The sequence below is a fragment of the Rhinopithecus roxellana genome, chromosome 10 (assembly GCF_007565055.1).
Source record: "Rhinopithecus roxellana isolate Shanxi Qingling chromosome 10, ASM756505v1, whole genome shotgun sequence".
NCBI lineage: Eukaryota > Metazoa > Chordata > Mammalia > Primates > Cercopithecidae > Rhinopithecus > Rhinopithecus roxellana.
The window spans coordinates 19,433,886-19,461,223 of NC_044558.1; the positions used below are offsets into that span (position 1 = coordinate 19,433,886).

At 35.0% G+C, this 27,338-nt stretch overlaps 1 protein-coding gene across 1 annotated transcript in view; it reads right to left on the minus strand.

Annotated features, from left to right (window-relative positions):
• NRK (Nik related kinase) overlaps positions 1 to 27,338 on the minus strand; it is a 134,923-nt gene that overhangs the window by 15,940 nt on the left and 91,645 nt on the right. The window contains exons 15-23 of the mRNA XM_010387120.2: positions 26,206 to 26,273; positions 22,605 to 22,699; positions 19,913 to 20,010; positions 18,502 to 18,866; positions 16,965 to 17,301; positions 7,066 to 7,252; positions 6,228 to 6,383; positions 2,872 to 3,015; positions 416 to 574 (exon numbers count right to left, since the gene is read on the minus strand). Coding sequence (XP_010385422.1) covers positions 416 to 574; positions 2,872 to 3,015; positions 6,228 to 6,383; positions 7,066 to 7,252; positions 16,965 to 17,301; positions 18,502 to 18,866; positions 19,913 to 20,010; positions 22,605 to 22,699; positions 26,206 to 26,273 — 1,609 coding nt within the window. The remainder of the gene's footprint in view (positions 1 to 415; positions 575 to 2,871; positions 3,016 to 6,227; positions 6,384 to 7,065; positions 7,253 to 16,964; positions 17,302 to 18,501; positions 18,867 to 19,912; positions 20,011 to 22,604; positions 22,700 to 26,205; positions 26,274 to 27,338) is intronic.

A 27,338-nucleotide genomic window follows, 5' to 3' on the forward strand; every position in this document is an offset into this window, starting at 1 on the left:
TATGAGTCTCCCCAAGTTTGTGAAGATAAATCTCGATCATTTATATAGCGAAGCTATATAGAGGCAGGAAAAAAAATACCGGTTTATCTGGAATATTCAGGGTGACTGGGAAAGAAAGTAAGGTGAGGAGGTAAACCAAACTTAACACCAATAACTATTTTAGTCAATCAATGTTTTCTCAAAAAAAAATCAAGATTGTAACATAGAAGACCTGGAAGACCTGTCAGTGAAATTTACTCTTCTTTGATTTGAAGTTGCTGTCTATAGCCATACCACCCTGAACATGCCTGATCCTGTCTGTGTTTGAAACTGCAAATTGTTTCCTTTCTCTGCTTTGCCTTTCATAATTATGTACTTCACCAAATGAAAGGATGCAAAATTTATATTGCTGTAGTAAACATGAAATGTGGCTTACGGACACTGAAGTGTTCACAGCCTGTTAACTTATCAATAGCTTTGCAGGCTTCCTCTGTCTTCAGCATTTCTTCTTGCCTTCTTTTACTTCCTGGATCATTATTCAAAATCTTGTTCCTCAACCAGGTCAGATGATACACCCGAAGTCTGTTCTTATGACCTAATAGATAAGAAAAGATATAGTATTTAAAATCAATCTTTCTTTTCATATATTAGAAGAAAAAAATGTAAGGATATTTTGCCTTTTAAAAAATATTTTTATTAATGTAAAAAGCACTTGTAAAAAAACTGCATTGCATCAGAATCTCCCATTCAGGGTTTGGAAATATGACAGATTATGTTAGTCTCTCAATTCCAAGAGATAGTCAAAGTATCTACCTATGTGCCTCTCTGAAGGGGATCTAAACCTTTTTTGGGACAGATTAAGCCTTTCGTTATGCAGGCAAGATAATTACCATCCATTCACTTGTACCTTGACTATTCACTAAGTCATGACTCCTCCGGGGTTCAGAGACCTAAAAGCTGTCCCTGGTAGTGTGTGTTTACGAGTGGGGTGGCTGAATATTGACTGTTAAGGTATTCAGGGACAGCAGTATGGGTATCTTTGTATTCTGTCATTCCAGCATGCTTGTAAAATAGCTGAATAGTTTCATTATATATTCCTCCAACTAAATTTATCGTTAATATTAATTTCCTAATTGTAAATCCCATCAAATTCTTACAATTCAGTCAGGAAACACAGGACATGAAAAAATCACACATTTCTTTTCCCGTATATAGTGACTTTATAATCATTTTTCTTTGTCATTTTTATGGTTTATTATTACATGATTTCTAGGGCCAACAATAGGATTCTTACTTATGTGATTAATCTTTCATATGTTTTTAATATAACATTTTTGAAGCAGTGTTAAGGTTCAGACATCTACATTTATGTGATATGGTCTTGAATTGTAATCCAAATTGTAATCCCCATGTGTTGAGTGAGGGACCCATTGGGAGGTAACTGAATCATGGGGGCAGTTACCTTCATGCTTTTCTCATGATAGTGAGTTATAAACCACAAGATCTGATGGTTTTATAAGGGGCTTCTCCCCTCTTCGCTCTGCACTTCTCCTTGCTGTTGCCATGTGAAGAAGGACGTGTTTGCTTTCCCTTCTGCCATGATTGTAAGTTTCTTGAGGCCTCCCCAGCCATATGCAACTGTGAGTCAATTAAACCCCTTTCCTTTATAAATTACGCAGTCTCATGCATGTCCTTATAGCAGCATAAGAACGGACTAATACACAACGGCTATTCTATTTCTTAAATGGTAAAATAAATTTGTGCTTTAAACTACTGAGTATCTTCTTATACTGATGTTCTCAGTACTATTTGATGGAAAAGTATTCCACATTTGAGAGAAGCTCAAGAATTAGAGAAGAACACATTTGGATTAGAGGAAGTTGGATAAAGAGTAAAGAAATCTGTTATACAGATATGTAGTCTATAAGCCATCCAGATGTTTTCAAACAACAAATATTACTTCTATGTACCTTAAACCATTATAAGCAACTGACTATAAAACTTGATATAAAAAATCATGAAGTCTGAGCATACCTCTAAAGGGATTTCTCCTCTAACCAAAACATAAAGCAAAGTTAATCATTTTAGGAATAATACACAATCATTAGTGTGCAACATGGCAATTTGTGCACTAATTATATATAAAGCATGTTATATATAATAAAAATATATAAACTCATATAAAGTCTGTAATTAGCATCATTTCATTCCATAGACAAGGCATATTTTCTTACTTTTCCTCTCCTTTTGTCAGTCATCTTTTGCTTATAGTCAGCTTTAATATTGGTGCTTTCCTGATACTAAATGCTGTCTACTAATCACGATCACTCTTAACACTCATTTACTTGCTCTCTTGTATTCTAAGGTTCAGGATCTGACTGACCAAAACTAAGAAATTTAACTACTATTTGGAAAAAGTGTAAAGATCTTAATGAATCCAGTCTTGTTACAAACTCTATCTGTAGGCCCTTGTGATAAGGTTATATACTAAGGACAAGTCTCTTTTATATCTGATTATTATTCACTTTGTTCTTTATTGCTTCTAACACACCACAAGAATGAGACATGGTGGATGTTGATGCATTCCTGTGCACGAGTGAATGAAAATTAGAGATCTGAAGTTGCAGGAGGCTGCACTGGAGAGAACATGCAAGGATGCAAATGTTGTGGTTTTTCTTATCAGTAACCTAGGTTACATACTTTACAATAAAAGGAAATTACTTTAAATTGTAAATAGATAAGAGAATACAAGTAGGAAAGTCTGGTGTCCCAATTAAAGGTTATATTTAAAGTGCTCTTCTATTAACACTTTCACCTGAGAAAGTCTTTAACCCAGTTTGCAGACTAATTAGTCTGCATAATTACTCAGCTAATTTTAGTTCTTTAACAAACCTGAGATGGTAATCAGCAAATTGAGTGGCTCTAAGACTTGAATCTGGCGGAATGGTCTTCGTCTTATAAGTTTAGTAATGTCAGCCTTTCCACTTCTGTCCATCAGATATAGATTAGATCGGGTTCCCAACAGCAAATTGACTCCTGTTCATATATAAAAAGTGCTATATTAGCTCAGATTATTTTTCATAATTGCATCTATATTACTATTTTTGCTATTCCAGTATGCTGATCTATGTAAAGATGACTTATCAGTTTAGGCTATATTGACCTCATACTGTGTAACTATGTACTCTCTACCAACAGAACAAATTTCAATGAAATACATAAAAATATAGAAGATAATTCCCTCTGGCAGTATTCCACTGGCTGGCATCCGGTATGCCATCTCACAAATGGAAATTTATGTATATCTTAGCACCCTTTAGTAGTGTTCTGAACTTTATCAAAATCAATCAACCTTTTTGAAAATTATCATTAAACATTCTTAGTCTAGCACACGCAAAGAGTTCAATTCAGCTCATTTCTCATTTCTAAACATAAGTAAATGAATGCTTTTAAAATAATTATATGTAAATAATTGTTTTTAAATTGAATGATTCTGTGTTCATGCATTTGTTAAAAATTTACCGTTGCCAAATGCCTGTGAAATTAGTTCCTACCTTCATGTATCTCAATTTCTACACTCTCTTTTATTTGTTGACTGGCTCTATTGGTTCAAACATAAGCACTGTTTAAAGATCAAATAAGAGGACTGAAATAGAAGACAGAACTAAAGTTAAATTACACTTGAAACTACTATAGGAGCTTTTCACCATAAAGTGATATAGGAAATAACCAGCCAAGTAATGTAACAAGATAAAATTTCACAGTCCTCCTTGCCTTGGAGCATACCTGTGCTCCCTGAGCATAAGGAGAAAACTTAAGTGATTTTGCCTTCATTTTCTCACTTTATCTTTAACCAGTTCTCTAACTTATGGCCAATGGCATGTTTAGGAGCTGCATCTTCTTCTCACAAGGGAATCAGAGAAGGAGGAAGAAGTATAGTCAATTTTTACCATAATCTTTTATTTTTCAAAATATAAAATTACAGGTTATAACAATGAGTTATTAGACATTAACTACATTTCTGGGCAGTTGCCAGACTGAAATATTCATGCTATCTTGTTGTTTGACATACTAAATTAGTAGAACTTTGAGATGATTTTTAAAAATTCTTTAATCCATATAATTACAATGTTTGTTACCGTTTCTATTTTTAATTTACAACTCTGTACTTTGTTCAATCATACATTAAGCAAAATCTATGAAACTGTAAGACAGGCTGGGCGCGGTGGCCCACTCCTATAATCCCAGCACTTTGGGAGGCCAAGGCGGGTGGATCACAAGGTCAGGAGATCGAGACCATCCTAGCTAACACGATGAAACCCTGTCTCTACTAAAAATACAAAAAAATTAGCCAGGCGTGGTGGCAGGCGCCTGTAGTCCCAGCTTCTCGGGAGGCTGAGGCAGGAGAATGGTGTGAACCCGGGAGGGGGAGCTTGCAGTGAGCCGAGATATCGTAACTGAACTCCAGCCTGGGCGTCAGAGAGAGACTCCGTCTCAGAAAAAAAAAAAAAAAAAAAAAAAAAGAAAAGAAATTGCAAGACAGAGGTTGTCAATTACTTTGGATTTCTCCCTTTCTTGCATTTATTTATTCTGTTTCATTTATAATTCAGATTGGCTTGAGGTAAAATATTGTCTCAGCATTGCCAATGTGGTTATAATACTTCTGAAACAAAGGATTTTAAAAAGTCTATCAGAGTTAAGACATTATAGAAGGAACTTTCTCTACAAATTTCCAAGGCTTTTTAAAAACAAGATCCTGAAGAAATATTTTTTGGAATACCTCATAAAGTATCATATGTTGAACACTACCGTAAATTAGAAATATGAATCTTTTTTTAAAGTTTTATTAGTTTTTATAGGTGTATCACAATAGCCACATTTTTTTTCTTTCTTTTTTTTTTATTATTATACTTTAAGTTCTAGGGTACATGTGCATAACGTGCAGGTTTGTTACACATGTATACTTGTGCCATGTTGGTGTGCTGCAATCATCAACTTGTCAGCACCCATCAACCAGTCATTTACATCAGGTATAACTCCCAATGCAATCCCTCCCCCCTTCCCTCTCCCCATAATAGGCCCCGGTGTGCGATGTTCCCCTTCCCGAGTCCAAGTGATCTCGTTGTTCAGTTCCCACCTATGAGTGAGAACATGTGGTATTTGGTTTTCTGTTCTTGCGATAGTTTGCTGAGAATGATGGTTTCCAGCTGCATCCATGTCCCTACAAAGGACACAAACTCATCCTTTTTTACGGCTGCATAGTATTCCATGGTGTATATGTGCCACCTTTTCTTAATCCAGTCTGTCACTGATGGACATTTGGGTTGATTCCAAGTCTTTGCTATTAATAGTGCCACAATGAACATACGTGTGCATGTGTCTTTATAGCAGCATGATTTATAATTCTTTGGGTATATACCCAGTAATGGGATGGCTGGGTCATATGGTACTTCTAGTTCTAGATCCTTGAGGAATCGCCATACTGTTTTCCATAATGGTTGAACTAGTTTACAATCCCACCAACAGTGTAAAAGTGTTCCTATTTCTCCACATCCTCTCCAGCACCTGTTGTTTCCTGACTTTTTAATGATCGCCATTCTAACTGGTGTGAGATGGTATCTCATTGTGGTTTTGATTTGCAAGAAATATGAATCTTAAACTTTGTAACAATCATAACCTAGTCCAATTGTGTTTATATATTATATATAATATATTATATATATATATATATATATATATAGAGAGAGAGAGAGAGAGAGAGAGAGAGAGAGAGAGAGAGAGAGAGAGAGAGAAAGAGAGAGAGAGAGTCTTGCACTGTTGCCCGGGCTGGAGTACAGTGGCATGATCTCTGCTCACCGCAACCTCCACCTCCCAGGTTCAAGCAATTCTCCTTGCCTCAGTCTCCCAAGTAGCTGGGATTACAGGCACCTGCCACCACAACCAGCTAATTTTTTGTATTTTTAGTACAAAGTTTCACTATGATGTCCAGGCTGGTCTAAAACTCCTGACCTCGTGATTCACCTGCCATCCAAGTTAACTCAGGTTTAAAAGGAGGGGGCTATCAATTCAAACATCCAACTGCACTGAGTGAAAAAAAAAATCAGCAAAACTAATTCTGAGCAAATTAACTACCATAAATATATTTTTATTTTAATGACTTGGTAAGAATAAACAAATATTCTATGTCTATGATTTTCACAGGTTTGCTACATAAAAATATATTCTTTAAGAAAACAAACCAAACTCACCCCACAAAGAACCACAGCAGATCTCAGAAGTGAACTCCTTTTCATACATGTGGATTAGTGGTTTTTTACATGAAGGAGAGACATAGCGTGGGTTAACATTGACTTCAGAGGGTTGCTTAGGTGATTCCTCAGGTACTTCTACAAATCCAGCATATACTGCAAAGATGTAAGGGGAGATAATAAGAGAAATTACTAGTTCTGTGCCTGATGGAGTTATAGAAAAAAAATTTAAATTACTCATCTATTCACCTTATATGCTACAGTGCTTCCACAAATGAGGCACGACTTAGCCAAATTTATTTTCTTTGGCCAGGTGTTGTGGCTCACACCTGTAATCCCAGCACTTGGGAGGCCAAGGTGGGAGGATCATTAAGAACCAGAGGTTGAGGTGACCATGTACCGTGATCATGCCACTGTAATCCAGCCTAAGTGACAGAGCGAGATCTTATCTCAAAATAAAAAACAAACAAATTTCTTTCCTTTTACTGTATTTTATTTTTTACTGAAAGTATAGTTTCAGTAACTCTGAAACCATCAGATAACACAAATCATGATGGTTAAAATACATTGTTGAGCATGAATATATTTTCAGTTATTGTGATTAGAAAACACATATAAATCCAGATAAGGGACTCAATTTCTCAATTGTAGTTCAAATTTAGGTACCATAAAGATTCAGTAAAGCATAGATGTTTTAAAAGCATATACCAATCTGAATTTATTTCAACTGGATGTGAGAATAATAATTTGATTCCTAACAGATCATGAAGCAGTGGTTAAACACTATTTAATATGTGAACAGATAGTAGCATTTGGAGATTATATTGAACACACTCACAGATGGCACTGGCAAAGTTAGCATCAGCAGACCTCCCAAAACCTTTGGAAGGAGATGAGTGATTGACAGAAAAATCTGATTGTGTTGATGATTCTGATATGTCCTTATTGTCGCTCTCATCATCAGGTGCTGACAGTGCAGCACCTGAGTCAATGGCATTTGAGGCCTCATTTCCACCACCTGGCTCCTAAAAGAAGTCCAAAAACCGATTTTTATTTCATTAATAGGTTAACAGTAGGAGAAATATGCCTAGTGAGGGGTCATTTGAAAAATAAAATGCAAGATCTATAACATCTACATTCTTATAAAATCCACATTTACTAGAAAAACTCAACAATGTCATCAGAAGAGAGAGAACTAATCTATTATTGAGATGACTGATGGTACAGGTGAAATGCAAGGCGCTATAGGTACCCAACTGTACAATTTGGGACTTAACATTTGTGGAATTTTTACCATGTATCAGCTACTGTGCTAGGCATCATATTTAGATATCTTTGTGAATCCTTACTATAGCCCAACAAGTAAGTATAATTATCTCCAATTTACTTATACAAATTTAAAATTTAGAGATAGTAAATAATTTATTCAGTCATAATACTAGTAAGTAGGGGAAGCAGAGTTTGAAGTCAAAGTTTGTCTGATTCCAAAGCATACATCCAGCTAGGCTATGCGAAACAGCCTCTTGAAAAAATATAAAGCACAGTGTGGGGGTGTCTGTTCCACTGTTTTAAGGTACCTTCACAAAACTGAAAGCATGAAAAACCTGCAGAAATAATTTTCAAATGATAAGGAAAATGAAGGAAAATCAAACAACACAAATTCAAGAGTGTAAACATGCATCACTGAAAATGTAGCTGGCTTTCATCAACTTACAAAGAAAATACTCAAGGATAAAAGCCACAAAATGTGACAATTTATGTGGTATGCCCTGTCCTGTGGGAAAATATGTCAACTATTGTTGGTAAGTTCTTCTGTTGATAAGCTCATCTTTGTGTCTAAACAGCGATTCTTGGCACTGAGAGAGCTGTGCTATTCTGTAAAAGACTGGTTTTTATGACCTTTTCAACCACAAAAACATGGCATGACACCATGTCCTTTTTAAATTAAAATGAAAGAAAGATCCACTTCCTCTATAAATTTCCAAAACGTTCCTTGAGATAACTGGAGATAACCAGGTTTGCTATGAAACTTACATTGGGATATCCTGTTTTAATGTTTTTAATTAAGATAGATAGATAGATAGATAGATAGATAGATAGATAGATAGATAGACATAGATATTTTCCCACTGGCACTGCTTTCCCATTAGAAATCATCCACGGAATTTCCTTCCTTCCTTTTTTTTCTTTCTTTTCATCCTTTATTGATTTATTCCACAATTACTGTGTGCCTATCATATGCCATGTCCCAGGTTAGACACTGAAGTTGGGTGAGTTGGTAGACAAATAATCAAGCAAGGATTAGATATAATTCTTTCCTTTAAGAGTTCACAATGTAGTGTGAAAGCAAAAAAATAACATAACTAACAATAATACTATAAGTACTAAATTGGAACTATGGACAAAAGTACAGAGGAAGGGGTATATAACTCTGCCTTGGTAAGTCAAAGTTGATACTTGATTTGGCCCATGAAGGATTGCTAATTCACCAAACAGAGAAGAGGTGAGGGGGCAGCCTTCCAGAGGAAACAGCTTGCACAGGAGCGCTGATTCATGAAAGAGCATGGCATCTCCAAAGCCAGTTTGTGTGACAAGAAAATAGGCTAGGGGAGTAGACTAGCATAATCTTTTTTCTGTCTGGAGTTCCACCTGTGTTCTCAAATATCCAGATACTCCCCATTTCTCAAGAATAAGTTCAAATACCACACGGTCCAGAGAATGTTATCTGTGATAATTTCTATGATGTAGCATCTGTGAACTACTTGAATATTTTAAACCTATTGATAAAGTCAATAAATGTTTTGTGAATGACAAAATCACTGTATAAACACAGTATATTACTTGAATTAAAATTTTATGTTATCGGTTGCTCAAGAAGTTAAGCGTAGACTTATTACATGATGTAGCAATGCCACTCCTAGCTATATACCCCCCCCAAAACCTGAAGGCAGGGACTCAAATAGATACTTGTACATCAATGTTCACAGCAGCACTATTTACAATAACCAAAAGGTGGAAACAACCCAAGTTTCCATCAGTAGGTGAATGGATAAACAAAATGTGGTATATGCATAAGATAAAATATTATTCACCCTTGAAAAGGAATGAAATTCTGACCCATGCTACAACGTGGATAAACTCTGAAAACCTAAAAAGTGAAATAAGCCGGACACAAAAGGACAAATATTGTATGATTCCACTTATATAAGTTACCAAGAAAAAAAGTAGAATAGAGGTTATCAGGGGTTGGAGGATGGGGAAACAATACTTAATTGTTTAGTTTGTTTGGGATGGTAAAAAAAGTTCTGAAAATGGATAGTGGTGACAATCCCACAATATTCTGAATGTAATAAACCCAACTTGTTTGTACACTTAAAAATGGTTGAAATGGTAAATTTTATGATATGTATATTTTACCACAATAAAAAGCTCAGAAAAAAATAATTGGCTCTGATTGGAGTGATGTCAGTAAGATAGCTTATTGGTGGCATCTGGTGCTTGTCCCCCTCACAAAAAAAGGAAAAAGAGAATGAATAAACAATAAGAGTTCAACTGCTGTGTCTGAAGGAGAGTGCTGGAGTGCAGTGATGGGGTGGTGAGGTCACTGTATAGCATGGAATCTCAAAATGGCAGCAAAGAGAGGGAAGTGAGGTACTCTGCTTCTGCTGCCCCATCTCGCATACCATGATCAGCTCAGAGCCCGGAAGGAATTCTCCTTATTGGGAAAAGGTAAGCAGAAGACTCTCATCAGCCCCAATTGCCACCACAGACAACTGCAGTACTTACTACAGGAGAATTTCATAGTCCTCGCAAGCCCTGAGTTCAGTTTGGAAAGGTACCTGAAATTCATGTGTCTACATTGCTCCAGATAAGGAGCAAAAGTTGTGTATTTCCCAACAAGCTGCTGCAGCCTGGTGCCATCTTCAATCTAGAGCCACTGCTGAAATGCACTATGTTCTGGGGGCCAGTAAACACTGTGCCTCTCCAGTCTTGCCGCTCCACTGTCATTTCACCAAGCCCCCATTGATGGCTGAAATGCTGTGACCCCGACTGCTCAGATCTTGGGCCCAGGAAAGGTCAGCCATAACTCCAGTACTGCACATTAGCAAAGCCAACTCTAGGCTGGCTTAACTGCTGTGCACTTGCACCCTCGACCAGAAAAACAGCTCAGCAGCCCTGATCCCAGTAAGCCAGACCCCAAGCCAGCTGTCCCACCCTGTGTGACCACACTCTTGCCCAGAGAAGTAGTCTGGTAGCTCAACCCTGGAGGGCAAATTCCTGAGCCACCCAACCCACCGCATGTACACTTTTGCCTCTGGCCTGAGAAACAGCCTGGCAAGCCCACCCCTGGCAAAGGTGTGCCACCTTTGCCACAAAGTTTTGCTGCCTGGGCCAGTGAGGTACTAGCAAACATTACTAATGTATATTACAGCATAGAGACCCCACTGCTGCATCTACCTAGAACCAAAGTTAATGCACCCCACCCAACCAACACCCCAGGACCCATCTATGGAATAAGTCTTTCCTTATGAAAGCTACTCCATAACATTATAAGAAGCAATTGCTGCCGGGCGCGGTGGCTCAAGCCTGTAATCCCAGCACTTTGGGAGGCCGAGACGGGTAGATCACGAGGTCAGGAGAACGAGACTATCCTGGCTAACACGGTGAAACCCCGTCTCTACTAAAAAAAAAAAAAAAAAAAACTAGCCGGGCGATGTGGCGGGCGCCTGTAGTCCCAATTACTCCGGAGGCTGAGGCAGGAGAATGGCGTAAACTCGGGAGGCGGAGCTTGCAGTGAGCTGATATCCGGCCACTGCACTCCAGCCTGGGCGACAGAGCGAGACTCCGTCTCAAAAAAAAAAAAAAAAAAGAAGCAATTGCTCCACCTGATGGACAGATATCAACACAAGGACACAAGAAACATTAACAAATAAGGAAACATACCTTCAAAGGAACATAGTAATTCTCCAGTAGCAGACCCAACAGAAAAGAAAATGGGAAGTGCCAGAAAACGAATTAATAATAATGATCTTAAAGAAATTCAGCAAGATACAAGAGAATACAGATAGACAAATCAATGAAGTTTTAAAAATATCATGATCTGAGTGAGAAATTCAACAAAGGAATAGGTATCATTAAAAAAGAACCAAACAGAAATATTGAAGTTAAAGAATGCAACAAATAATATTAAAAAAATACAATACAGAGCTTCAACAGCTGACTAGACCAAGCAGAATAAAGAATTTCTGAACTTGAAGTCATGTCTTTTAAAATGATTCAGGCAGACAAGGAAAAAGAGAAAAGAAAATAATAAAGAGAGCCTATAGAACTTATGGGACAACATTAAGAGGATGTATTTTTGAATTATGGGATTCCAGAAAGATATAAAGATGTAGAAAGCTTATTTAATAAAATAACAGCTGAAAACTTCCCACATCTTGGGAGAGATATGAACATCCAGATTCAGGAAGCTCAAAGGTTATCAAATACATTCAACTCAAAAAGGTCCTCTCAAAAGAAAATTACAGTGAAACTGTCAGAAGTCAGTGACAAAGAGAGAATACTAAAAACAGCAAAAGGAGAGTCTTATCACATATAAGGAAATCCTCTTTGGACTAACAGCAGATTTCTGAACAGAAACCTTATAAGCCAGGAGAGAATAGGATGATATATTCAAAGTGCTGGAAAAAACCCTGCTAGCCCAAAATAGTATTACCAGAAAAGCAATCCTTCAGAAATGGAGAAATAAAGCCTCTTCCAGATAAGCAAAAAGCAGAGGAATTCATCACCATTAGAGAGGTCTTACAAGAAATGCTTAAGGGAGTCCTACATCTGAGTTGCGCTTATTATTATTATTTTTTTGTCTTTTTTTTTTTCCTTTTTGTGGAGAACGGGATCTCGCTATATTACCCAGGCAGGTCTCGAACTCCTGGGCTCAAGCTCTCCCGCCTCTGCCTCCCTGAGAGCTGGGATTATAGGCGTGAGCCACCGCGCCTGGCGAGTCCTACATCTGAAAGGAAAAAGACAATAACTACTATCATAAAAACATGAAACTATAAAATGTGTAAAGTAGGTATAGAAAGGTGAAATAGAAATGAATCAAACCTTATCACTACAAAAGATTACATAACATCAAAGATTAACAATAAGAGAATAGAAAAAAAAAAGGATACACAAAACAACCAGAAACAGTTAACAAAATGACAGGAGTAAGTGTTCACATATCAATAATAAACTTGACCGTAAACAGACAAAATTCTGTAATCAAACATATAGATTAGTAGAATGGTTAAAAAAAGTAAAAAATAAAATAAAAAAATAAAAACACCCAATTATATGTTGCCTGTAAGAAATTCATCTTACCTGTAATGATACACACAGATTGAAAATGAAGAAATGGAAAAAGATATTCCATGCAAACAGAAATCCAAAGCAAGCATGAATAGCTACACTTACATCAGATAAAACAGGTGTTAAAGTCAAAGGATGTAAAAAAGAGAAAAACACAGGCATTATATTATGATAATAGGATCAGTTCAGTAAGAGGATATAATAATTATAAATACATATGAACCAAACACTAGAGTACCCAGATGTATAAAGCAAATATTATTGGATCTAAAGAGAGAGATAAACTACAATATAATAATAGTTGAGAACTTCAACACCTCACTCTCTGCATTGGACAGATCATCTATACAGAAAATCAACAAAGAAACATTGGATTTAAACTGCAGCATAGACCAAATGAACCTAACAGATATTTATAGAACATTTCATCCAACAGCTGCAGAATATACATTATTTTCATTAGCACATGAAACATTCTCTAAGACTGACCTTATGTTGGGACACAAAACAAGTCTCAAAACATTCTTTTAAATCAACATTATTATCAAGTATCTTTTTTGACCAAAATAGAATAAACTAGAAATCAATAACCAGAGAAACATTCAAAACTGTAACAATACATGGAAATTAAAAATATATGCTCCTGAACACCAATTGGCCAATAAAGAAATTAAGAAGGAAGTTAAGAAATTATTTGAAGCAAATGAATATAGAAACACAGCACACCAAAACTTATGGGATACAGTAAAAGCAGTATTAAGAGATAAGTTTATAGCAATAAATGACTACATTTAAAAAGCAGAAAGAATTTGAATAACAATCTAATGATGCACCTCAATGAAATAGAAAAGCAAGAACAAACCAAACTCCAAATTAATAGAAATAAAGAGATAATAAAGATTAGAGCAAAAGTAAATGAAATTGAGACTCAAAAACAATACAGAAGAAATACAACATGAACATTTGGCTTTTTGAAAAGATAAACACAATGGACAAACCGTTAGCTAGATTAACTAACAAGAAAGTATAAAAGACCTAAATAAATAAAATCAGAAACATAAAAGCAGACATCACAACTGATACCACAGAAATACAAAGAATCATAAGAAACTATTATGAAAAATACACAGCAATATATTAGAAAATCTAGAGGAAATGGAGAAATTCCTGGACACATACAACCTAGCAAGATTGTACCAAGAAGAAATAGAAAGCCTGAACAAACCAATAATGAATAATGTGATTTAATCAACAACAAAAAGTCTCCCAACATAGAAAAGTCCAGTACTCTATGGCAGCATCAGTGCTACATTCTACCAAAGATTTACAGAGGAACTAACGTCGATTCTCAAACTATTCCAAAAAAGGTGAAGGGAAGGGAATTCTTCCAAACTCATTGTGTGAGGTCAGTATGACTCTGATCTCAAAACCAGATAAGGACACAACAATTAAACAAACAAACAAAAAACTACAAGCCAAGATCTCTGATGAAGACAGATGCAAAAATAATCAACAAAATACTAGCAAACTGAATCCAATACTATATCAAAAATATTATATGCCATTATCGAGTGGGATTTATCCCAGGGATGCATGAGAGATTCAGCATATACAAATCAAGAAACATGATACATCACATCAATGGAATCAAACACAAAAATTATATTATCATGTTAAAAGATACCAAAAAAAAAAAAAGCATTTGATAAAATTCTACATTCCCTCATGATAAAAACTCTCGACAGTCTGGGTATGGAAGGAACATACCTCAAAACAATAAAGACCATATATGAAAATCCCACAGCTAACATCACACTGAATGAGAGAAAGCTGAAAGTCTTTCCTCTAAGGACTGGAATAAGACAAAAATATCCACTTTCACCACTCTTATTCAACTTAGTTCTGGAAGTCCTAATCAGAGCAATTCGGCAAGAGAAGGAAATAGAAGACATCCAAATTGGAAAAGAGGAAGTCAAATAGTCTCTGTTTGCATAGGACATGATCTTATAAATAGAAAAACCTTTGACACCACCAAAAAATTATTAGAATTGATAAACAAATTCAGTAAAGTTGCAGGATACAAAATCAGCATAGAAAAATCTGTAACATTTGTATATACCAACAACCTAGCTGAGAAAGAAATCACAAAAGCAACCCCATATACAATAGCTACAAAATAAAATACTTGGAAATAAATTTAACCAATGAGGTAAAAGATCTCTATAAGAAAAACTGTAAAACATAGATGAAGGAAACTGAAAAGGACACACACACAAAAGGAGAGGCACCCTATGATCATAGACTAGAAGAATCAATATTGCTAAAATGACCCTACTATCCCAAGCAATATACAGATTCTATGTATTCCTTATGAAAATACCAATGATATTCTTCACAGAAATAGGAAAAAAAATCCTAAAATTTGCATGGAATCAAAAAAGACCTAGAATAGCCAAAGCAATCCCGAGGAAAAAGAACAATACTGGAGGCATCAGAATATCAGATTTCAAAATATACTACAAAATTACAGCAACCAAAAAACAGACACACATATCAATGGAACAGTATAAAGGACCCGTAAATAGATCCACATATTCATTTACCTCATTGTGGTTGATTTTTGATAAAGACATCAAGAATATTCGTTGGGGAAAGAACAATGTCTTCAATAAATGGTGTTGGGGAACTAAATATCCATAAGCAAAAGAATGACACTAGAATCCTATTTCTCACCATATAAACAAAAATCAACTCAAAGTAGATTAGATACTTAAATATAAGACCTGAAACTATAAAACTACTAGAAAATATAAGAAAATGCTTCTGGACATTGGTTTGGGAAAAAAGAATAGGACCTCAAAACACAGACAACAAAATAAAAAATAGACAAATAGAATTATATCACACTAAAAATCTTCTGCACAGAAAAGGAAATGATCAACAAAGTGAAGAAACAATCTGAAGAATGAGAGAAAATATTTTCAAACTATTCGTCCAACAAGGGGATAAAATCCGGAATGTAAGAAACTCAAACAACTCAACAGATAAAAGCAAATAATCCAACATGCATACATATGTAACAAACCTGCACGTTGTGCACATGTACCCTACAACTTAAAGTATAATAAAAAAATGGGCAAATGATTTGAATAGACATTTCTCAAAAGAAGACATACACATAACTAACAGATAGATGAAAAAAAAAAATTCAACATAGCTAATCCTCAGGAAAATGCAAACCAGAACCACAATGAGATATCATCTCATCCTAGTTAGAATGGTTATTATCAAAACACAAAAAATAAATGTTGGTGAAGATGTGGAAAAAATGAAACTCTTATATACCGTTGGTGGGAATGTAAACTACTACACCCATAATGGAGAATGGTGTTGTGGTTCCTTATAAAACTACAAATAGAACTACTATATGATCCAATAATTCCACTACTAGGTACATATCTCCAAAAAAGAGGAAACCAGTGTATGAAAGAGCTATCAGCACCTCCATATTTACTACAGTACTAATCACAATAGCCAAAATAGGGAATCAGCCTAAGCATCCATCAAGAGAGGAACTGATAAAGAAAACGTGACATATGTACAGAAATAAATGCTATTTAGCCATAAAAAAGAATGAAATCTTGTGATTTGCAGCAACATGGATGAACCTGGACTCAATGTATGTTAAGTGAAATAAACCAGGAAGAGAAAGGTAAAAACCACATGTTCTTACTCATATGCAGATGCTAAAAAATTGATGTCACATAACTAGAGAGTAAAATAGTGGTTTCCGGAGGCTGGGAAGAGGAGTAGGGGAGAGTGATAGAGAAAGGCTGGTTAAAGGATCCAAATGTATGACTAGATAAGAGAAATAAATTCTAATATTCTATAGTACTGTAGGATAACTATAATTAACAATAATTCATTATATATTTTCAGATAGCTAGGAGAGAGGATATTGATTGTTCCCAACACAAGAAAATGATGAATGTTTGAGGTGATGGACATGCTAAATACCCTGATGTCATCATTACAAATTGTATATGTTAAAATATCACTCTGTACCCCATAAATATATACAATTATTATGTGTCAATTAATTTTTTAAAATATTTTTTAAAAGTGTGAGTCAAGAGACACTACCCCCAAATATGAGATCTGAGTAATAAAGACAAACAAATAAGAGATTTTTGTCTTTGGAAGTAAATAGGAACCACGCAAATTAGAAGTAATAAGGATCCACCTACAAACCTATAATTAAAAATGTTTAAGGCTTTGTGGTATAGGATTAAAATCTATTTGGAACAGCTGGAAATGCTACATGTCCCATGAAGAAACACATTTGCAATGAGAGGAGTTCAATCTGCTTTTCAAATGGTGCGTTACCTCCTGTAGATATTCAAAGTCCTGAGACACAGGTCTCTTCAATCCTGGACCATCTGTCTCTGAGCAATTTTCTTCTCCATTGGGTCCAAGGGCTCCACTCTCTTCACTGGTTCGAATGACTCCCTTATCTCCATCACCCCCACTGCCTTTTCTTTCACTGCCTATATTGGCTGCATGTTCTTCCTGATCTCCAATGGCTGCATTGTCCTCACTGGCTGCACTTCCTCCATGGCTTCTATTGGCTCTATGGCTTCCATAGCCTCTGTAGGCTTCCTCTTTTCCACGACTTCCATCATAACCATCTTGCTTGCAGCTTCCATCTCTGCCATAGCTTGCCCTGATAACAAACTTCAATTAATGAAAGAAACCCACGCAATAAAAACACATTTGGAAAGTTAGCAAGTAGAGCAGAATTAGGATGTGTCTTATACAATATCTACCATGCCCAGGCTTGTCTTTGCTCTATGTGAACACTACTGGTATGATACAGGAAAGAAAAATGCCGCTATGTCTTGTCGGTCTTATGTAATGATTTAATGCCACAGCCGCCACCAATTTCCCAGATGCATTTGGATGGCAGAGGGAAGAGAACTTGTATTCTTTGTTAGGTGCATGTATTAGGTTAGCAGGAAGAATATGTAGTTTTTTTTTTTTCTTAAATATATACTATTTCATGCATTAGCAAGTTCACAGACACATGAATGATTAAGCCTATGTTTTTAGCTCAACCACAACATGATTATTTCTTCTTGCAATATATCTAGTTTGTATTCATTTCAACATCTGCTTTGATTTTCTAACATTTGTACTGACTGCTTTGCTATAGAACTTCATTGGTCTACTACTCCCACCAAGGAAGTTCAGCAATACAGACCTCATGTCTTGTGAAACTAAGTTATTTAATTGCCAAAAATACTAAGCTTAATAAAATGTGTCAATGCTCTCTTTTTTGCATAGGAAACAAAATTAAACATATGTGCCTGTGATAATTCTAAGAGTAAATTTATTTCATAGTGGAATTCTTGATAGACGTTTTTGGTTGGAAAAAATCAAAAGAGCTCTTGGTAATTTCTCCACCAATCAACCAGATAAAGATCATCTTAAATGTATTATATATATGGTGATATCACAAAAGTTTGAGAAATTAATAGCTATGTTTTCAAATACCAAGACTTCATCTTAATGCTTGTTAAGTTACACACTTGCTTTGTTGTCTTTTCTCATACTCAGTATAGTTTTATAGAGTAGGATGATTCAGTGGCAGTAATTTTAATAGAAACATCCAGACAATTCCAGTTATAAATTAATTATAAACTAATAAATACTTGAATCCTTATTTTAAAATACACAAATGACACAAAATTAGATGTTCTGCATTAGAACAATTTAAAATACATTCTTGACCATCAAACCATTTACCAAAATGCAAGTGAAATTAAGTCAATCTCTTGGTAATAAATTTTGAAAATAAACCAAAGATGCAAATAGCTCTGCAGTCATAAAACATGGAGAGTATAAGTAATTTTAAAAAACCAACCTTGGACAACTAGGCGCCTCATAATAACTATTATTTACATCATCAACAGACTTATTGTTGTCATCATCATGGTCTTTACAAACATCATTAGCCTGATCAACCTGGTTATCCAAGTCATCATTGCCATTGGTATGATCATAGGTATCTTCATAAGTATCATTAGACTCATCATCATCATCACCATCAGTATCAGCACCGGCATCATAGAGTTCAACATAATCACCATCCTCTTCAGGTGGCTGAACGACAGGTGCAGGAGTTAACCAATCATTCCGGAAGATTTCAGAGAGTGCATTATAGCCTACCCATTCGTTTGTCAAGTATACAGGGGGTGATATTTTTCCTACTTTAAATCCATCTGGAACCTGTGTGCACAAGAAAGGTTAATGTAGTCTCTAGCAGCCTTTAATTTTCTTCTAGATTGGAAAGTTTCCAAGCTGACAACATTTTGAAATATATTTTAAATTGAAACAAGAATGTTCACTCACTAGATAGAGCAAAAATTTTAGTGAGGATGAGATGTCAAAACCCAAACATCAGACTGTGATTATTAGTGGATCACATAGGGCAAAATAAACTCACTTAAAAAAATTACCCATACTTGTCGGCTCAGGAGTGGACATTTGCTTTTGATGCTGGAGAGAACAGGTGATCTGATGCTCTTTAAAAATGGTAACTTTTCCCTTTTGTTTTATGCCCTGACATTGGGATTAACACACAGCTCTTGAAATTGATATGTTAATTTCCCAGCACTGGTTTTACGTGCCATGGGTTGTCTTAAAGGATCTCAAACACTTCCAAAGTGCGAATTAATCTAAATCCATCTTTTAAGTATGGTATGTATCATTTAACAACTTTTGGGAAATCTGGAAGGGATGTGTGTATGGTAGCATAGAGGTAATTACAAAATTGAAATAGAATAATCTGAAAGCCCATTGCATTAGGACAATTTAAAATCTGCATTAGAACAATTTAAACATGTTCACAAAGAGTTGGAAGACTTTTTATTTATTCAATCAGAGGACACTCTGTTTTTTACTAAATGTCTTGTATTTATGCATTGCCTAATCACTCAAGGATTGCTATTAAAAGTTGGACATCTAACACGTACCCCTCAATCTGAGATTAGGTTTTACAAATAGCTTTTTATCACTACTCTCCCTAGACATGTTCTAACTGACACAGGAATGTGAAAATAAAATATTCTCTGATTGGTTAAGTGTTTTCCCATTTCAATTTTAATTTCTAAATTTTGTGTTCTGTGTATTCACAAAGCAATGAGAATCTATCTTTAAAATATTAATTAAAAAACTAAACTCTTTAACCTTTCCTTCAAGTGAAGGTGAGAATAAGTCAAAACAAATGAAAAATAAAAAATAATAGACATTAATGTGTTAAGATGGAAACTTACATGGATGTCAACCAGCAACTTCTGATCAATAGTAGAATAAGGCGGTGATGACTGAGACCTCCTTCCAGTCACAGGTCTCTCTTCCTCAGAAGAAGATTCTATGGAATGCCAAAAATACATTAGTAACAATGGTGATTACAGTCATTGCCTTCATTTGTATAGTGTATCAGTTAAATCCCTTATTTTTTTTCTGTTTTTTTTTTTTTTTTTTTTTTTTTTTTTTTTTTTTTTTTTTGTCATTTTTATGATTCCATTCAGGAAATATCACCTGAAAATTCTCATGGGGCCAGGATCTTAAATTCTCTTTTCAGGGGTATTAGCAGGGGTTCAAGTTTTCTTCCATCTGTAGACCTACATGGCTGCTCTGTTTTCAATGTTAAGTGTACACTTGCCAAATATCTCTATCTATGTAAGAAGATACATGGTCCGAATGATAGCCAGGTAGACACATTTTAAAAAAACGTATCAACAGTAGGAAGGGCTGGGAGTACCACTGGCTTCACATACTGACCAGTAGAAAAAAAGCCCAACAGTGTATTTATTAGAAGATCATAGATTAGCCAAAACTCTCAAGAGGAGAGTTCATTCTTCAATCTTAACCCCCACAAATTTCCACGCAATGATATATCCAGATGTATTTCAATACAGTTGTGGAGTGAACTACTGAGAAGAGATAACACCCCTTTCTATAAAGCTGGGAACCTTTCTATAGCAGCAATGTACAACAAAACTTTCTGCAGTGATAGAAATGTTCTGTATCTGAACTGTCCATTAACAGTAGTCATTAGTCACCCATGACTACTGAGCATTTGAAATGTGGCCAGTATGCCTGAGAAATTGACTTTTAAATTTTATTTAATTTTCATTTTACTTTTTATTTTAATAGCTACATGTGGCTAGTTGCTACCAAAATGAACAGCTCAATTCTATAGTGTAAATATTTCCATTTAAAATACAAATGTATCTGGTTTGGAGATTAGGTTTTATTTTTGAGTTGTGGTATGGTAAATAACCCCTGTGATTAAAATCCAGTGAGAATATTTAATAGGCTCAAAATTCAGGTCTGGCTGAGTGTACTTAGAAAAAGCTTCACTAAGAGAAAACTCAGTTCCCTGTTTAATGTTTTTGCGTGCGTAGATTTTCAAGATAAATACTATTGTCCCTCTTATTTTCAGTCTTGGTATACACAGCCAAAGTACAGATACTGCAACTCCAAAAGACATATATTTGCAAATACTGCTGTCCTTTGAGAACATTACACTGAACACATGCTAAAATTTGTGCCCCCGTCTTCTGGCACTATTGTACTTGTGCTTTTTTTTTTTTTTTTTTTTTTTTTTCTTTTTTTTTTTTCTTTTCAGGAAACCATTTTCTTTTAAGTCTTTTGGTATGTTAGTAGACCAAATAAGTTCAAGTGACTGCACTAAGATTTTGGGACAAATTTGTAGTAAGGTGCTCTGAGATTTCCTCCATGATGAAGCATGTAATTTCATGGGAATATCAAATGGTCTGTGTAGCATAAACAATAAAATAAAAGAATTTTGGAACTGAAAAGACATTTAGCTATTATCTGCACAGACGCCTTCTCCCTTCTATCAACGTTATGACTGCTTTGGGATCTAATCCAGAATTTCCTCATTTCAAAAACGTCACATGAATAAACCTTAAATTTTTAGTTGTTTGCCCAGTATTAGTAAAATTAGCCATAGTCAAGCCAGAAAGAAAAGACTTTGGGGAAAAATTTTTAAAAGTGTGCTTTTCACTCAGGCTTATCTAATTTTCACAACATAGTATTTGTGTATGAGAGGACAGTGCTATTTAAAAGAATTCTGCCTTCGTCTGAGTCACTTAAGAAGAATAATGTGTTTTTAAGTTTTGATCTTCAAATACTCACTTTTCAAAAAGTGAAGTACATCTGTATCATTTTTATTATTAACATTTAAAAAAAACCAGTATGCTACATTTTTACATATGACTCAGAGACTCAATCAGCCATTTTTCCCTTGCTTAACTTACCTGGATTGCTTAAAACTGGATAATGCCAGATTGCATGATCTATGACACAACTTTTGGCTTTGTTTACCCTAATATTTCACAAATCTATAATTCATTTAAATTCTCTCAAAAGCACATCTTAACTAGTTTTTTGAAATTCACATCACGACTTTTGAAGTTATTTTCTATGATTTGATAGATTAATTGTTCATGTATTTTGAGTAAAATCGTCACTCTGTAACATTTAGGGATATTTATGAGATATTGTCCTATTTTGGAGAGGTGAAGTAACCAATTGATACATGAAACACACACTCACAACCCCTCCATACAATATTCTAATTGCTACCTATAAATTTTAGACTGCTGGAGAGGCCTCTCTCAAGTTCCTTTACCATATTTTTCTTATGTGTTATAGAAACTTAATAAAGTTGACTCCCCCCGCCTCCTTAGACACATTCTTAACTGCTATCCAACAAACAGAAGAAATTTCAGAAAAATTGTTTTCCATTTCTTAAAGGCCACCACTGACCACCCAATTGCCAAATACAATGGCCTTCAGGTCCTAATCCTACTTGGGCTCCCTGACACTTTTGATTCATTCCTTCTTGAAATTCATCTTTCTTGACTTCTGAAATATAAATTGTTAAACAGTAGCTCTGTGTTTTGCCCACGGAAATTTTTTGCTTTGAATCACCTGATACTGCCAGCCAATTCTGACGATTTTGCGAACTCCTTTGTCTGATGTCAATGGGCTTCTGAGCTTGTTCCAAAAGAGACCGCTGAAGAACGCTAATGAAAAGACAGAAAAGCATGTGCCATGTCCTAACATTCATAAAGGGAATGTATAACTCAACATAAAGTCCAACAAAAAGTTTTGTTTAAACATATGGGTATATATCAAACTGAAAAAGAAGTATAGCTTAAGTAATAATTTCCAATTTCCATTTTCCCCCAAACTTGCTATTTTGTGTAGAATAGAGTAATGATTTCCAAAATAAGAAAAAATATGTTTCCATAGAGTGTATGTTTCCTTTATATATATATTAATTTCTAAAAATTTCTATAAACTTTTAAAGCTAATATTCAGACAATATTTTTACCTGAGTAACACAGCAATAAATATAACCTTATAGTGTATGTGAGTATTTTAACATAATAAACAAGTTATGGCTATGTCATATATTCTATTGTTATTATCCAGATTTTTAAATGCTTGAAATTCATGTTCTTAACGTCCCATTCCTGATTTAAATAGCTACACTGACAGACAAATAGAGCACTTTCATTCTTACTATTCAAATTTAAAGAATATTTAGAGAGTTGCTTTGGACTAGTGCTGCTAAATTTTACAGTTATTTTGGTATTTCCAAATGGGAAGGACTTTGGTTATTGATTTAGGCCTGGAACAGACAAAATTTTTTCCATGGCCCCAAATTTCAGGAAAGACTTGAGTTTCATTTAAGTTAACTTCATAAATTCAACTATATTTAAAGGCAATGTGTTTGTTAATCATAAATTCAAAATCCTTTTGTAAGGTGAACAATTACTCTGCGTTTAACATCAAGTATGGATTTTCTATATTGGATTTTATTAAAGTCATGTTCCATGACACCAAAACCAACTACTCAAAACTAAACTGCTTTCTTTCCTTTGAGGTCAGATCGACCATGACAATCCATTCACTGAGTGCAGAGAAAAAGAAAGTTCCCAGTCTTGCTTTACAATTTTTCAAGATTTCTGCACTCCAGTTAAATCTGAAGACATAATTGTGTGTGGTTTTTAAAGTAATGAAGCAGGAAAATACATACTACATAACATTAACTGTATGCCATCTGACCATACTGTCCAATATCTTGAATATAGTGAGTGTTCAATAAATATTTACTAACTGAATCAATATAGGCTAAGTTCTCTCTATTGTGAGTTGGGGCTGGAGAGGGTGTGATTTTCTTTAAAAATCTACCTTAAAATTTGGTTTTCAAATATAACAGAATGCACACAATATCTAAAATGTGGAATGTGATCTTTGAAAATTACTGAAGATCAATATTACAAAGATTAAAAAATACAGTGACTGGTGTCAATATTATATATGATATTTTTTTTGTTGTTTTGTTTTTTTTTTTTTTACACTTTACATACTTTCTTTAATTTAGTCTTACAACAATGCTATGTAAAAAAGTACTTTTTTAAAAACTGAAATAAAATTTATGTACCATAACATTTATCATTTTAGTGTTCAGTTCAGTGGTTTTTAGTATATTCACAAGATTATGAAGCTATCAGTACTAATTTCAGAACATTTTCATCATCCCAAAAAGCTGCTCCATACTCATTAGCAGTCACTACCCATTCCTCCTTCTGCCAGCTATTAGAAAATGTTGATCTATTTTCTGCTTCTGTGGATTTGCATATTCTGGAAATTTTATATAAATAGGCTCATGCCTGTAATCCCAGCACTTTGGGAGACCAAGGTGGGCAGATCACTTGAGGTCAGGAAGAAACCCTGCCTCTACTAAAAATACAAACATTAGCAGGACATGGTGGTGGGCACCTGTAATCCCAGCTACTCAGGAGGCTGAAGCAGGGGAATCGCTTGAACCTGGGAGACAGAGGTTGCAGTGAGCCAAGATTGCACCACTGCACTCCAGCCTGGGTGACAGAGGGAGACTCCATCTCAAAAAAAAGGCAGGGGTGGGGGGCTTATACAATATATGGTCTTTTTTGATTAGCTTCATTCACTTACCATAATGTTTTCAAGGTTCATCTATGTTATAGCATTTTTTACGCCTGAATAATATTTCATTGTGCAGATATACCACATTTGTCTATTCCTTTCTTTTTTTTTTTTTTTTTTATTATACTTTAAGTTCTAGGGTACATGTGCATAACGTGCAGGTTTGTTACATATGTATACTTATGCCATGTTGGTGTGCTGCACCCATCAACTCGTCAGCACCCATCAATTCATCATTTATATCATGTATAACTCCCCAATGCAATCCCTCCCTCCTCCCCCCTCCCCCCTCCCCATGATAGGCCCCAGTGCATGATGTTCCCCTTCCCGAGTCCAAGTGATCTCATTGTTCAGTTCCCACCTATGAGTGAGAACATGCGGTGTTTGGTTTTCTGTTCTTGTGATAGTTTGCTAAGAATGATGGTTTCCAGCTGCATCCATGTCCCTACAAAGGACGCAAACTCATCCTTTTTTATGGCTGCATAGTATTCCATGGTGTATATGTGCCACATTTTCTTAATCCAGTCTGTCACAGATGGACATTTGGGTTGATTCCAAGTCTTTGCTATTGTGAATAGTGCCGCAATAAACATACGTGTGCATGTGTCTTTGTAGTAGAATAATTTATAATCCTTTGGGTATATACCCAGTAGTGGGATGGCTGGGTCATATGGTACATCTAGTTCTAGATCCTTGAGGAATTGCCATACTGTTTTCCATAATGGTTGAACTAGTTTACAATCCCACCAACAGTGTAAAAGTGTTCCTATTTCTCCACATCCTCTCCAACACCTGTTGTTTCCTGACTTCTTAATGATTGCCATTCTAACTGGTGTGAGATGGTATCTCATTGTGGTTTTGATTTGCATTTCTCTGATGGCGAGTGACGATGAGCATTTTTTCATGTGTCTGTTGGCTGTATGAATATCTTCTTTTGAGAAATGTCTATTCATATCCTTTCCCCACTTTTTGATGGGGTTGTTTGTTTTTTTTCTCGTATATTTGTTTGAGTTCTTTGTAGATTCTGGATATTAGCCCTTTGTCAGATGAGTAGGTTGCAAAAATTTTCTCCCATTCTGTAGGTTGCCGATATTTTATTTATATAATGTTGAGTTTTAGATTTGATTTTGACTATAGGACATTTTTAGGCTTACCCATTCTGTGGCATTAGCTTCTAAAGTTAAAGATAATTGGTGTGTGTGTTTTATCATGCAGCACATGTATGAAAATTCACTTGAAATTTCATGTCTTTTTATCATCGACTACTAATTGAATACTGTCAAAGTATTTATTGTTATTGTTTCTTTTTAAAATTGTGAATCTTGACATCTATTTATCAAACTAAATATCACAGACACTGCAGTATGACCAAATATGAAAGATATAGGTAATGGATCATTGCAGTTAAGGTTTTAAATGTGGGCCAAGAAAGTCAATGGTGATGATGTTGTCACGGATATTTTAGTTGACTTCACAAAATGTAGTATCCATGAAATAATTTTTAATTTTCCATTTGATAATTATGAATAATTTTAATATAGAAATCAAAGACACATACCTTGAAGAGAATTCGACATGATGTGCATGATCCTGGTTGTTAGGCACAGAAGGGGATCTCTCTTGAACCTTAAAGACACAATGCAACACTTCAGTAGAATTCTTGATCATAAGTTGTTCTGAGCTGTTAATTTGTGGAAAAATGCCTGTTTTCATATATATTTTCCTAAAATCTAACATAAAATATATTTTTAATAAATAGATTCTATTTTATAATGACTATAACATTAGACTTGCTTAACCATAATTTCTGATGGTATATTTGATCTTTAGTATAGGAACAGATTCTGGAACTCATATAATCAAAATCTTAATTTATTGTTGAGGAATCTGTAGCCTAAAGAGGAAAAATGACTTTTCTAAGAATTTTATGTCAAGTCAAGGGAACATCTAAAATCAGAATGCAGGTCTCCCAACGTCTAATTTAATGTTCTTTCCATGTTATCACATTGCTTTTTATATCAAGTTTAAACTTCTCACTCAGAATTTAAGTTCTAATTCTTACACACTCATCCTTTTATGCTAACCCTAGATTTTCAAAAGTTGTCACACACACATACATACATTTCATTAAAATCTCTCTAGTCAAAACTGTCCCATCTTTAAGAAAGTATGTTTTTCTGCTTTACAATTTGACTGCACTATCATAATTAGTGTTCCAAGTGCTGTTTCAACTCTAAATAGATTAATCTGCATTTTACTAATCATACAATCATTGAATATAGCCAAATACTCAAGAAAGGGTGCATATAATAAGCCAACTTCCATCAATGGGGGAATTTTACTTTCTGCCAACATTGGTAGACAGGGCCAGGGAATGTTGTCTTGCCTCACTAAGTCTTGTATCACCAGGTTTCTACTCAAAGAAGTTTCAGCTTCCCAAAACATAGGTCATTCTGACATGCAATAAGGCAGTCATACTTGATTCTTTAAAAAGGAAATTTAAGTGTGTTACTTTTTTAATCTAGCATATTCATGCTGACAAACTCATTCTACACTTTCTAGAAACTAGAGTAGCCTTAGTACATTATTTTTTCTTTATGAAGTGAGTTATCAAGGCTCTCTCTACACTCTGAGAGACAGGTAGGTAAGGGTAAGCATCTGCCTATTTTTTTTTCCATTTTCAATTGATAT